Source organism: Podarcis muralis, chromosome 13 (genome assembly GCF_964188315.1).
Source record: "Podarcis muralis chromosome 13, rPodMur119.hap1.1, whole genome shotgun sequence".
Classification (NCBI taxonomy): Eukaryota; Metazoa; Chordata; class Lepidosauria; order Squamata; family Lacertidae; genus Podarcis; species Podarcis muralis.
In genome coordinates, this window is record NC_135667.1 from 3,532,279 (window position 1) to 3,547,280 (window position 15,002).

General features: G+C 44.2%; 1 protein-coding gene across 9 annotated transcripts in view; it reads right to left on the minus strand.

Annotated features, from left to right (window-relative positions):
• The window catches only part of DLG4 (discs large MAGUK scaffold protein 4), a 128,162-nt gene that overhangs the window by 82,140 nt on the left and 31,020 nt on the right, over positions 1–15,002 (minus strand). Inside the window, exon 1 of one of the 9 annotated variants that reach the window (XM_077916805.1) lies at positions 1,968–2,119. The exons of 7 other annotated variants lie outside the window; for them this stretch is intronic. In XM_077916805.1, coding sequence (XP_077772931.1) covers positions 1,968–2,009 — 42 coding nt within the window. In that variant the 5' untranslated portion in view covers positions 2,010–2,119. Of the gene's footprint in view, positions 1–1,967; positions 2,120–15,002 lie in introns of those variants that run through there. One more of the 9 variants, XM_077916808.1, reaches the window with a different exon arrangement.

A 15,002-nucleotide genomic window follows, 5' to 3' on the forward strand; every position in this document is an offset into this window, starting at 1 on the left:
AAAAAAATTACTTTTGCGTTTTTACAAGATGTCCCAGTCAGGAGGGTTAAAATATTTGCATATTATTGCAAACTATTATAATTCTAGTTAGAATGAGAAATACTCAGTTGCCCTTCCTTTGGAAGGCAAAAAAAATTAAGCACCCATTATAAGAAGACAGAAGCCCTACAAAAAATATATACAGTATTCACACACACTCACCCCACTTGTATATATACACTTTTATCATTATTATATATTATGTATTTGGGCATTCAGAAAAAATTCTTTCAAGCATACATGTACCACTTATTTGAAAAAAGCTCGTGCAGTTTTAAAAGAAAGTTGAGAGAGGACTTTGAATATCCTCTGAAATGAGTAAGGAAAGGACAACAGAAAACAAACTGATATTTGTATGTGATTAGTCTATCCATCATTTGAGACTATTCAGAATTTTTTTCTGAAAAAAAAAGAATCAACATTTTTCACATCTGGAAGGAAATGTTCACATTCATCCATTAGCTTTGGAGCAAGGACTAAGGGAAGGGTGGGGAGCAGACACTTCATATCATCTATGCACTAGCATCTATCATAACTGTAACATTTGCACCATTCATGAGGACTAGAAAATTGAGTAACACTGGAAGCAAAACAGAGAGGTGATAAAAAGAGCTGAAACACTAGCAAGGAAAAAGGGACAACCCCTCCCCAATTAACACCATCCAAAAGCAACTGATTCTTATAGCAAATATTCATAAAAAAAACCAAGAGCTTCTAACAGGATGTGAATAACTGCATTTACACTGTGAATGAATGGGGATTAATAATAAATATTAATGTAACGTATTAGACAGATAACAATAATTTAAAGGGTTTGAGTTACAGCACAGCATTTGCACCAAATGTCTACTGTAGGGGTTTCCCTTGACTTAGTCCAGAAAAAGACGTGTACATGAGCCAATGGGGAAACTGATGCATCCCATACCTATGGTTGTAAGGAAATTTAGTTAAGAGGGCTGTTTTGGTGAAAGGATTGGGGTGTAATGGAGGCTTGGGGGTCCCAAAGTTTCCAGGTATCCTGTGGGGTGAAAGGGGGGTGTTCTATTGTTGGGGGGCAGTCATGGTAAGAGTAAACAGGTGATTCCAGAGGAAGGGATAAAATCCACTGTAACTCTCCCCCTCCCCAGACTTTTTCTCGAGGGGTAGGGTAAGAGAGATCATTGTGTTGTTACTGAGCAGAAGATTTTAAGACGTCATGATGGTTTGAATGGGGTGGGGAGAGGGAAGAGCTGTACCACTATGTTGGGAGCCTCCAACATTTTGGGGGGGTGTCAGAGAATTTGGCAATATCCCTGAATGGGCAAGTACTATATTGGTGTAGGAGGGATGTGAAGGCCAAGGATTTGTAATATACGGAAGGGGACAAGACCAGAATTTGCTATTTTTTGGGGGGTGTACCCAAGGAGGAAATAGCACAGCTTAGGGAGACAAATGGGGAGGGCAATCAGATGGTGTTTGGGTGTCAGGAGACAAACAGAGCAATACTCTGGAATTTGAGGGGGCCAAAGTAGCTGGGATATGGGGAAGATTGTGCCATTAATGATGTCAGGGGCTGCTGTTTTTTGGGGGGCACACGAAGCCTTGAATATTTGGGGTGGGGATGGGGTCAGTATTTGGATTTGTGCCTAGCAACAAACCCACCCACCCACCCACCATCTCACTACACAAACACAAACACACACACCTTTTCAGGTTAAGGACCAGAGAAAATATATTTTGGGGAAAGATCTGTCTCCTGCATGTTGAATAAGAAAGACATCTGTGTCACCCCCACCCGGCACCCCCCGCAATGCATTCCCTCTCTCTTCTGAACCTGTTGCTGTGGGGCTGGAGGAAAAGAAGGGGTTAAAGATAGGGGTGGCCCTGACTTGCTTAGGGGCTGGTGGAAGGAGGGGGGGTTTCGTAAAGATAGAAGAGGTGACACCTACCACACAGAGACACATGGAAGAGAGCCTGTTCTTCGTCTTCATGGGGGTGTGGGGGGGTGGAGATGGGGGAGCTGAGTGTGGGGGCTGCCAGAGAGAGGAGGTGGGGGCTTGATCCTCACGACTAGACGGAGGGAGGAAACTGAAAGGGCGAAGGAGGGAGGAGAGGATGTGCGGGGGGGGGGGGGATATAAGCAGAATGGTAAAAAGAGGGCTGTGATTAGAGGATTGATGCAGTGAGCAAGAGAGAGAGGAGAGAGAGAGAGAGAGAGAGAGAGAGAGAGAGAGAGAGAGAGAGAGAGGTGCAAGAAAAGGATGTGGGGAGTCTGAGTGAGGGATGCGGTGTGGGTGTGAGACAGTCGCAGGATTTGTGTGTGAGAGAGAGAGTGTGTGTCCAGGATGCTGCGTTTTGCGGGGGTGGGGGGGGTGTTGAAGGAAAAGGATGCTCCAGTTGTGAGTGTCCAATTGATGCAGAAGGAGATGGGGAGGGCTGGATGGAAGAAGGATGTTCTGGTGTGTGCAATGCAAAAGTGTGGTGTGTGTGTGTGTGTGAGAGAGAGAGAGAGAGAGAGAGAGAGAGAGAGGGAGAGAGAGATACCCCATTGCAGTATTCCCAGAAGGGGAATGCAGGGGTGTTGATGTGGGGGTGATGCATGTGTGCGCGCCAGGACTTTGCATGGGGATGTGGGAAGCAAAGTGACTGCTACGAGTGTGTCACCAAAAAGTCAATGCAGTTGTTAGGAGAATGCAGCTGAAATAGTGTGTGTGTGCAAGGCAGGGAAGGAGGGAGGGAGGGAAGGAATGAGGAAGAAAGACCATTGCAGTGTTCAGAATGCTCAAGCACTATGCAAGGAATGCTCACAAATTGAATCATCAAAGCTATGAGTGTGGAGCTGAAACAGAAACACCCTGAGAAAAGATATGTGTGTGTGTGTGAGAGAGAGAGAGAGAGAGAGAGAGAGAGAGAGAGAGAGCGCACATGTGCAAGAGAAGGACAAGGAAGTGCAGAGTTGAGATATGCCACACGGCTGGGTAGGTGCACGTGTATATTTTGCACATATCATTATCACTCAGTGGTTGACTTGCAGTCGAATGTGTGAACAGCCAAAAACTCCTTGTGGTGGGGGCCATAAGGATGCAAATGCACACACCATCTGTGACATTTGAGTTGTGACAACTGCTTCACACGTGCCAGTCCTCTCTCAACGTGTCAGTCACACAGTTGATTAACATGCATGTGCTCTCATGGAGAAAGCGTGAAAGAGCATGTGAATGAATGAGAATCACACACACAGTGCAATGGTAAAGTACTACTGAACATCTCATGTATGTGCAAGCACATGTGTGAGAGGGACAGCTGACTGCAAATACAAGGATGCAGGGCAAAGGTGTTCAATAACATTCTTGTGAGCATACACATACACAGCACTTATGCACCAATTCTGCATTTCACTGTCTCCACAGAGCACAAGACTGCCCCTATTTCCAATAGGTGCAAACTGCTAAACCAGAGTTTAGAGAAAAGGTGACTGAGAGGTGACATGATAGAAGCTTGTAAAATTCTGCCTGGCCTGGAGAAAGTGGAGAGAGAAAAGTCCCTCCCCTCTCATAACACTGGAACCCGGGAATATCCAATGAAACCGAATGTTGGAAGATTCAGGATGGACAGAAGTACCGGTACTTTTTCATGCAGCACTATGAACTTGCTCCCACAGGAGGTAGTGATGGCCACCAACTTGGATGGCTTAAGAGAAGACTGAACAAATTAATGGAGACAGCAATTGATGGCTACTAGCCATGATGGCTGTGCTCTGCCTCACTGGTCAGAGGCAGTAATGATTATTTAATTTCGATGCCACTTAATGGGGTGCATTGGGTGTTAGTGAAGGGGTAGGACCTCTGATGAGGAACATGTCATGCTCCTTCCACCTTTGGTCTCCACGCTGCACTTGGTTCTCACCTGTGGCTCCTGGGAGCTGTCAGCATGCAACAGTGGCCACATCCCAGGAATGGCTTCGACTGGCTAGCTAAACCATGTGAGGGTAGCCAATGGGATTCAAGCCCTTGGTGAGTTAGGGACTTCTCCTGCATGTGAAGACAGGCTCCAGCAGATTGAGCAGATGAGACCAAGAGTGAGTCTCAATGGTCAAGAAGAAAGAAAACACTGATTCTCAACCTCTGATGCCTTACAGTATATCTTCAGGAAAAGAAAATGTTCAGAAGTAAACCCTACACAAATCTACACATTTGGGTGGCAGTTGGATGGTGCCTTGTATGCCTTTTTCTGGCAGCTAAGCTGGCGCCAGATGTCTTGCTCTGTTTTCCTATGGACCACATAAATGAGGCCAAGAGTGGGCAGCCCAGGACCTCCTTACACATTGCCCAGGCTTGTGCTCCAGGGAGGACACTTAAATGCTGCTAATGCAGCAGTTTGACTTCACCCTCAGAGGCGCACTCCATTGTCTCTGGAGACAGGTGCCAATTAAAAAATATGCCTTAGTATAGTTAAAATATCTCTAAGCAGTATACAGAAAACTGAAGCAACAACAGACAACTTGAACAAAATATTACAAAAATATACAGTTACATATAAAAACGCTACATTAAAACCAAGTTACTAATATATAAATCAATATGCTTCCAAATACCAGTTGCTAGAAACCACAGGAGGGGAGAGTATTCTGTTATTCAGGTCCTGGTTGCAGGTATCATGTTGGCCACTCTGAGAAGAGGATGGTAGACTAGATGGCCATTGGTCTGATACAGTAGCAGGACATGCCATTTTAGGGCGTGAAACTTAATTTTTGCAAATTTCTTCAGTGAGGGGGTCTTAAAAAATATGTTTTTGAGTGTGAGGAATTCAAATCTGCTATTATTTTTGTGACTGGACAACATTTAGCTTGTTAAGTCTATGCTTGATGAAAAACACATAAATTGCTTTTGGAAAGCCAAATAATTTAGTTTTACCTTCTGAAAATGTTGGGTAATGCTAAATAAAATAATAACAAGAATAATATATAACTGCAAATACTTGGCAATCATTTTAAATGATGTCTATGTAATTTTACACACATTTTACTTACCAAGCAAAACTAAATTATATTCATTTAATCAAAATATCTTTGACTTCACAAGTCGTGTTGCAAGTTTTTAGCACCCTTCATTTTTGGAATCTGAAGGCTGAACAATTCAACACACCCTAATGTAGCAGTCTTTTCTTATGTTCAAAGCAGTGCAGCCCATGAACATAGCCCAGAGGCCTCTTCCTGTTGCCTGCTGGGTACAAGAGCATCCTATTTTTGTAGGCTCAAACAATGTAAGCAAAACCATGCAGTTTCTGGCACCCTTGGAGGGCTACTGCGACTGACTGCTGGCAGACAATATTTGGCCCACTCTGCATAAAAGGGAGGAGTGTTAAATCAACACATAATGCACACCATTATTCAAGCAACAGACCAGTTGCTAGAAAAGACCATATCAAAAAACCTCTTTACTCTCTTGCTCTCTCTCACACACACATAGAGTGAGGCATGTTCCTCTGTGATGAAATTTTATTCTGTGAACTGCCTTGAGATATGATGAAGGACAGTATATAAATTTAATAAATAAATCAGTCCCCTGCACTGATAAATTCTACTGGTAGCACTATGTCTCTGAATATCAGTTGCTGGGGATTCCAAAGGGTGGGATACTGCTGTCATCACAGGTCCTTTCTGGAACTATCCCCCTCTCCCCACCTCTCTAAGAAGGCATCCTCACCCACCACATCACCCACTAAGAGGGCTTGGAGTAGTAGCCTCCACATCCCAACATCCCTGTCCTAGGAACATAGGAAGCTGTGTTTATACTGAGACAGGCACGAGTCCATTTAACTCAGTACTGTCTACACTGACTGGCAGCAGCTCTCCAGGGTTTCGGACGGGACATTCCCAGCCCTTATTGGAGATGCCATTGGAGACAGAGCCTGGGGACTTCTGCATGCAAGGCAGATGGTCTCAGAGAGACCTTAAAAGATACTGGGAGAGGTGAAGGATGCGTAAGGATACCCCCATGCTCTTCAAATCTCCCCATCCCAAAGTCACTCAAAGGGGCGGAACCATCATTTTTTTGCCTCCCCCATCTGCATTGATGTATTTCCTCCATCCATCCTGGCCTCCCTGTCTCTTAGTCGCTTAGCAACCAAGCCACTGGGGCTCTGGGGTTGTCATGGCGACAGGCTCCTGCTCCCGCATGGCGCTGAGAGGTTTTTTTGTGGGGAGGGGGGTAGGATGCAGTTCTTTTTTAAAAAAGGCAAAAAAAATAATTAGTGGCTTCCTATATACAACTCCCAACATTTGGGGCCAAAGGCCATGGGGAAAGATCTTAAAGAGGGAGGTAAGACAGAAGGGTTCAACAGAGAGATCAAGGGGATAGGGGGGAATTATATGGACGTATAGCATCAACCTTCTTGCATTACTCAGATTCAGAAGCGAATGAAAATCTTCTTTCCTCCTCTGTAATTCTTACCCCTCCATTCTACACAGCTGCAGAGCAACTCCCCCCCCCCACAACCCCAGAACCAGCTGCATTTAAGAAGGAGGTGAAGGAGGGATCCCTAGTCTAAGTAATCTATACACTCAAGGAGGCCGCTGCAAGTCAGCATAAGATGAGGGAGCCCACTGGGAGCGCAGCTGCCTCACTTCAGATTACACAGTTATCTTCTCTACTCCAATAGGCAATTCAGTGCATGCGCGCGCGCACACACACACATATTCAACATACATGCCAAGAGGATCAGTGTCAATTCTGGTCAGCTTCAGAGTTCCCCTTAGTTACTGCAAAAAAAAAAAGTTTGCTGCAAAGTGGTTCTATATTATACTGCTTCCCTGATCAGGAATGTTGGTTAAAATGTGTGTTTTCTGTACTACACAGAACTCCTCTTCAACAATGCAGGAAACAGAGCTGATGCAACATTCTGTGCATAACAAAAGGGGGCTGGCCCAACTCCTTTTGTTTGTGTGCTCTTCTCCCTTCACACTGCTGCTTTTATTTATTATGTATTTCTAACAAACACACACGAACAACATTTATATACACAGTTCTTCCCTCCTCACAGCAGTCCTGTGAGGTAGGTTAGGCTGAGAGACAGTGAGCTTTATGGTCACTTAGTGAGCTTTATGGCTGAGTGAGGATTTGAACCCTGGTCTCCCAGATCCTATTCTGACAGTCTAAGCCCAACTATACAAACCTGAACTATACAAACACAGTGTCTTCCCAGTAAGCATCCTGCTTGGAGATGCACTGTCAACAAGTGAGTGGGCCTATGCTCATCCAGCCTTCCCCAACCTGGTGCCCTCCAGATGTTTAGGACTACAACTTCCATCAGCCCCAAGAGAAAGCTCCAAAACATCTGGTGCACACCAGGCTGGGGAAGGCTGGCCTAGAACTCATCCAGGCTTCCTTTTGCACTACACTTTCCAAACACAGGTCCACACTTTAAAGCTTCACATCTGTTTTGTTGTTGTTCTGGCGCTTTCCCCAGGAAAAGCTGCATTTTACTGCTGAATGAGAGCAAACAGCAAACTGCAGAAAATCTGATTGCCACTTGCTCTGATTCAATGGTAAAATGCGGATTTTCCTGGGGAAAGTGCAGGGACAAAAAAATACCCTGCTTGGACACAGGGATTTAAAACCAGACCTGTGCCCAAAAATGCAGCACAAAAGGAAGTATTGATGAATCTCTAGTGTGCTTCATCAGTTTAACAAAACATACAAAAAACTCTACTGTATGAACCTAAGTGATTCCGTCTAGTTCCGCTCCCAACTTCCCAAAGTGGCCAGTTAGATGTTCTTCGGAACTCGGGTTAAGAATTTAGCTTCAGGATGAGAACAGAAATCGTGCTCCAGCGGCGCAGCAGCAGCAGGAGGCCCCATTAGCTAAAGTGGTGCTTCAGGTTACTCACTTGTGGGGTGCCTCAGGGCTCTGTCCTCTCCCCCATGCTTTTCAACATTTACATGCAGCCACTGGGAGAGATCATCAGGAGGTTTGGGCTGGGTGTTCATCAGTATGCAGATGATACCCAGCTCTACCTCTCTTTTAAATCAGAACCAGTGAAGGCAGTGAAGGTCCTGTGTGAGTGCCTGGAGGCGGTTGGAGGATGGATGGCGGCTAACAGATTGAGGTTGAATCCCGACAAGACAGAAGTACTGTTTTTGGGGGACAGGAGGCGGGCAGGTGTGGAGGATTCCCTGGTCCTGAATGGGGTAACTGTGCCCCTGAAGGACCAGGTGCGCAGCCTGGGAGTCATTTTGGACTCACAGCTGTCCATGGAGGCACAGGTCAAATCTGTATCCAGGGCAGCTGTTTACCAGCTCCATCTGGTACGTAGGCTGAGACCCTATCTGCCTGCGGACTGTCTCGCCAGAGTGGTACATGCTCTGGTTATCTCCCGCTTGGACTACTGCAATGCGCTCTACGTGGGGCTACCTTTGAAGGTGACCCGGAAACTACAACTAATCCAGAATGCGGCAGCTAGACTGGTGACTGGGTGCGGCCGCCGAGACCATATAACACCGGTCTTGAAAGACCTACATTGGCTCCCAGTAAGTTTCCGAGCACAATTCAAAGTGTTGGTGTTGACCTTTAAAGCCCTAAACGGCCTTGGTCCAGTATACCTGAAGGAGCGTCTCCACCCCCATCGTTCTGCCCGGACACTGAGGTCCAGCTCCGAGGGCCTTCTGGCGGTTCCCTCACTACGAGAGGTCAAGTTACAGGGAACCAGGCAGAGGGCCTTCTCGGTAGTGGCGCCCGTCCTGTGGAACGCCCTCCCATCAGATGTCAAAGTGATAAACAACTACCTGACATTCAGAAGACATCTGAAGGCAGCCCTGTTCAGGGAAGTTTTTAATATGTGACATTTTAGTGTATTTTTTATCTTTGTTGGAAGCCGCCCAGAGTGGCTGGGGAAACCCAGCCAGATGGGCGGGGTACAAATAATAAATTATTATTATTATTATTATTATTCAGGTTAAGAACAGTTTCAGGTTAAGTACAGACCTCCGGAACAAATTAAGTACTTAACCTGAGGTACCACTGTACAACCATCAGCATCCCCTTTGAGACGAGCTTGAACATTAATTACCACCCTGTATGAACATTTTTTATAGACAATTAGCAAAAGGTCTAGAAAATGTTCGTAGGTTTGCACAAACCATATAATGCTGTTTGGGGACAGTTCTCTAAACAAGGATGGTTTTCTTGCATGTTTTTTTAATAGGGTTAGAAAAATACACAAACACAGCAAACCATTAACACTGGTTTTCTATTGAAATACAGCTTTATCTAGACTCTTAGAATATTTTTATAACATTTTTACTTTAAAAGATAGATTTTGTTGTTTGCAATTGTTGTGGGGGGGGGGAATCATAGCTTATTAAAGGAACTGAAATTGTGAGGAAAGGAGGGATGAATTCCTAAAATAATTAATTTCTGCTGGAACTCACGCATACTCAAAGGTCATGCACTCGTGAATGAGAGCAGTGGTGAAGGTTGCTTGGTGGACAAGGAAGGACAGCACAGACATGCTCAGTGGCACCACCTTGTTAATTCCTACAAACAACCCCAAATCAAAGCAGATTGTGGGCATTCAACACGCATGGTCCCCCAGCTATAATGAAGCCCCAAACAAGACATGATTAAGGCAAAGGATGAAAATGCCATGCTGGTTTGGGCTGATGGCATTGTAGTCCAAAACAGGACACCCTGTTGAGGAAAGGCTGACATAGCACATGTAGTACTGGGAAGTACTTTTACAGTGGAGGGTTTCTTCGCAGCCATGTGCCAATATAACAGCAACCTGACAATTCATTCTGAAAACACACTCTCCTGCCCCTCAATTGGTCTTCATTATGTTACTCAGATGAGACAGATGGAGGAAGCTTAACATTTAGATTGGTGGGTGCGGAGAGGAGAATGGGAAGACCTAACTAGAAGAATGCAAAGAGAACACATTTTCAATTAAAGGCCCCAGGCATAATTGCACATGTCTCCTGATTTCAGTGGCGGTGCATTGTGGACTGTGTAGTCCTTGAGCTTCATAAAAGCTTATCATTGTGCTTATGTGTTTCAGTTGCCAGAATAAAAACACAAAAGGGTTGAAGGACTGCAATTAGTTTAAGGGAAATTGGGGAATGAATAAGTTGCCTTACACTGAGTCAGGCCATTGGGGTCCATCTAGTTTAGTGCTGCCTACACTGACCGGCAGTGAATCTCTAGAGTTTTAGGGAGGAAGTCTCTCCCAGCCTTACCTGCCGATGCCATTGGGGACTGAGCCTGGGAACTTCTGCAGGCAAAGCAGATACTGTACCACCCAAAAGTAACATTTTACAGGTTTAGAAAATGCAGAGAAACTGAATAGAGAGGTTCTGCACCGCCCCCCTTTCATAACACCAGCATGAATCTGAATGGTGGGGCATTCATGACAGACAAAAGGAAACACTTCACACAGAGAATTGTTAAATTATAGAACTTGCTCCCACATGATGCAGTGATGGCTGCCAATGTGGACAGCTTTAAAATGACAAAAGACAAATTCATAGAGGATAGAACTACCTATGGCTACTAGTTGTTATGGCTGTTTATTTATTTCATAAAATTTATATACAGCTTGATAGTAGAAAAAAACCTCAAAATTGTTTACAAAGCAGATAAACAATAAAGTTGTCACTAAAAAGTTTGCAACCATAATTTAAAACATACAGAGTGTTAAAAGTGCAATAAAATAGACTAAGTTTAAATGCCTACAAACTTTGTAACCAACTGGGTAGCCTTGTCTAAATAAGAATATCTTCAGCAGGCGCCAAAAGAAATAGTGGAAGTGCCTGCCTTATAGGTGCCTGCCAATAGGTTCCAAAGTGTTGGTGCCACCACCCTAAAGGATCCAAGATCTTACAGATATAGTGTGGATGTTATATGGCACTTGTAAAAGTACCAAATCCACATATCTAAGTAGTCAACTGTGCACAGATGGAGTAAGGCAATTTCATAAGTAAACTGGACCCAAGTTGTTAAGTTGTATTTTCTCCAAGGCCAAATCAGTCTGCCCGTCTACCAATCACTGGAAAACAAGAGCATGGGTAGGCCATTAGCCTCATGTCCTCTTGGTGGACGTCTTAGAATCATATGATTGGCTACTGTGAGCAACAGGAGGCTGGACTAGATAGGCCTTTGGTGACCACATATTGTCACAGATGCTCAGAGTACAGGGGGTACCTATGTACCAGGCCTTCAGCCAGCAGGGGCCCCAGACTCTGAGCTTTCATTTCTAAAAATGTAAGTCTCTAGCACCCCAGAAGGAAGGCAACCATTGAGACATTTTTTGTGAGATGCACCAACCTGGTTGCTCCCACCTTTCAGTGTTTTAGCCAATGAGTGAAGTCAGAGATGTGACTTCTTTGTGCTCCAGATGATGAGGATCCCAAAAAGCTATTTCATCCTCCCCTTTAGTGCATTTTTCCTGCTTCTGCCTCATTTTCCAGTTTTTGGAATCTCCACAGTTTTTTGCCCTTCCTTTCCCCCTAGTAATCAGGACGCATCTTTACTGTGGGGCAGGGGGTTATCTGAGATCAGGTATTCCGTAAAAGTTATTCTCTGCAAATATCACGGCACAAGAAGAGCAGGTAGATGTTAAAAGACCGCCCCTGAACAGGAAAATGCAAAATATGAAAACTTTACAAAGAGGCTTAGGCCTTTCTCCTGCTGTGCTTGAGCTAAAGGCAAAGCATTAATTAAGAACCCACTATATAATTAACTTACAGTACAATGGTATACATGTCTACCCAGAAGTACGTCACTTTGTGTTTAGTGGGGCTTAGTCTCAGGTACATGGGTACAGGATTGCAGCCCAGGCTTTAATTTAGGGCCATCATTGTGGGAAAGCAGATTTCTTGTGCCTTTAACAGTCATGTGTCAAGCATAAATTCAACAGGTTAAACCTTTTCTAGCATGGAAAAATAATTATGGGGGGAAAGCTTCACCTGTCTGCATTCTGTCAGACATTTTATTACATGTGCAGCCACCGATTTATTTTTCCGCATGCCACTCCAATCGCAAAAGAGGAAACAACTTTGCATGCAACACAGCATATGCAAATTTTATGCAAGTCTGTGCCTGCTTTTGTGAGTAGGTCATAGGAACCAATCTGCATACAGGATTCTGGACCCAGAAAATTCTGTTGGCATCACTGTGTACTATGCAGTGGTACCTCTGGTTACATACTTAATTCATTCCGGAGGTCCGTTCTTAACCTGAAACTGTTCTTAACCTGAAGCACCACTTTAGCTAATGGGGCCTCCTGCTGCCGCCATGCCGCTGGAGCACGATTTCTGTTCTCATCCTGAAGCAAAGTTCTTAAACCAAGGTAATATTTCTGGGTTAGTGGAGTCTGTAACCTGAAGCGTATGTAACCCAAGGTACCACTGTATGTTCATATTAACAGTTAGGCTGTGGGCACACCCTATATTTAATACACATGCCTCCTCCTTTCCCAAAAGAATCCTGGGACTTTTAGTTTGTTATAGATCCTGGGAATTGTAGCTCTATGAGGGATAAACTTCAGTTCCCAGGATTCTTTGGGGAAAGTCATGTGTTTTTAAATGTATGGTGTGTACACACAGTCTAGTGTACAGACATATTTTCCAGGATTCAGCACAGACCTTTAGCCTGAACCAGCAGGGTTCTTATCTTATGCTCTGAGCTACAGCCCCTCTCTTACGTTTGGCTCTCACACATTTCGACCATAAGAATAATGACCATTTGGTGCCAGAAAAAGAAAAAGAGAAATGTTTCAAAATGTGAGCATGCTGACCGTTTGGCACGGAAATGTACTGCGAAAAAAACTGAGATGCCACAAGAATATATAATGTCCATTGACATATGCATGAGTCGATCCGGCATGAACACAGCAGATTCCACGACGCACCATTAGCCACAAGACTAAGAATGGAACCTCCATAATCAGAGGCAGGTTAGCTTTGATTAGCACACACTGGATAAAACAAAAGGGAGGGTTTTGGCTCTCAGGCCGTGCTCACAAGCTTACCAAGAACAGCCGTGGCTGTGAAACTGTTAGAAACCGGATGACTCCGTAGTCATGACTGTGAGAAAATGTTCAAGGCCAACGGACTGAAACTAAGCAACTAAAAATGCAGTAAGTTTCCATGTGGTGCATTTTTATTTTTTGCAACAGACAGCGGGTTCTAACCACCCTGAGATGGGCCATGAAAGGTGCAAAATTGCCACACATTCCCAATTGTTACCATGCAGGCATGAACCACCCAAACCAGCATTTTCGTTTCTCTGACAGATACAAGCTCAATGGTGGTGTGAGTTTGCAAGGAAGTAATTTCAAGCGGGTTCTCAGTGCAGAGATGGGGGGGGGGGGGGAAGGATTGGTTTTATTGTCAAACTTGTCACCCTGAATGAAAGGAATTCAACAGGGCTGAATTCCAAAGATTTATGTATTTTTAAAAAGCAGTCAGTCTTGAAATACAAAATTTACATTTCTACTCACACATGCACGCTCTACATCTGTGAGCTTTTAATGCTCTACTTTGACAGAACCCCTTCCATAGTCTCTGTTGCATAACTGGCATGCATCATGGGAGATTCTGGGGCATGGTCTAGGTCAGTTAGCAAGTACAGTGGTACCTCGGGTTAAGTACTTAATTCGTTCCGGAGGTCTGTACTTAACCTGAAACTGTTCTTAACCTGAAGCACCACTTTAGCTAATGGGGCCTCCTGCTGCTGCCGCACTGCCGGAGCACGATTTCTGTTCTCATCCTGAAGCAAAGTTCTTAACCTGAAGCACTATTTCTGGGTTTGCGGAGTCTGTAACCTGAAGCGTATGTAACCTGAAGCGTATGTAACCCAAGGTACCACTGTACTGTGGACTTAGTTTTTCAAAAGCCAAGCCAGAGACCCGACTTTTGAAAATTTTGTTATCTCTATGGTAGTTTTTGTTATGTGAATGGTGCCACGGACCCACCTGGCTGGGTCTCTACCACCACTGTCTCCTGTGGGAGGGAGTTCCATAACTTAACTATGCACTGCATGGGGAAGAACTTTCTTTTATCTAACTTGAATCTTCCAACATTCCGCTTCAGTGGATGTCCATGCGCAGTGTTAGAAACTGAGCTATGAAAGCTAGGAGCTAAATGGCACCTTGAACCTAGGTTATGGGCACAACAATGGAATGTCTAGGTGCACTTTTTCTTTACAACAAGAATACAAAGCTGAAAATGAATGAACGGCAGCTAAAATATTATGTTCGTTTTTCACATGGGCTAGTCCTTCCCCTGCCCACCCCCCATATATTCTTAAGAGGGTTTCTTCCCCAGTCTTCAGAGAGTAGCTGGAAGTGGGGAGGCAGAAAAAGGTCCTCCTTTCCTTCCATTCTGCAGTTTTAATCTGAAATCTTAGGTGCAGTACTGCACCCAGAACTCAGAAACGGCTCTAATGAAATTCCCTGTCGCAAAATGTGCCTAGAACAATGGGAGTTTCAAACACTGCCCATGGGTCCTAGTGTTTTGAGAAAGGGAGAAAAACTTTTCTCTAGACACTTTCTTCATGCCATGAACCTTTATATAGCCTTCTATCATGTCATCTCTTACTCGCCTTTTTAGTTTAGAGAAGTCCCAAACGTTTCTTCATAAGGAAGCTACTCCATTCTACTGGATCTTTTTGGTTGCCCTTTTCTGAACTTTTTCCAACTCTACAATATCCTTTCTGAAGTGAGGCAACCAGAGCACTTATAAGAACTTTGTAACTAAGGCCTCCTCCTGACCAATGACTTTTGGTGAGTGTATTCTGCAACATGTCATTGATGATATTTATTTACTTGTTAAACTTATACCCCTCTGAAAGGAGCCCAGGGCTGCAAACACTTATGCGATTAAAACATGTAATAAAAAATAAACAAAAAATGTCTTTAAAATATTTTAAAACGGTTTTAAAAAATCTAAAAACAATGAAATATTTTAGAAAAATTAAAATCAGATGCA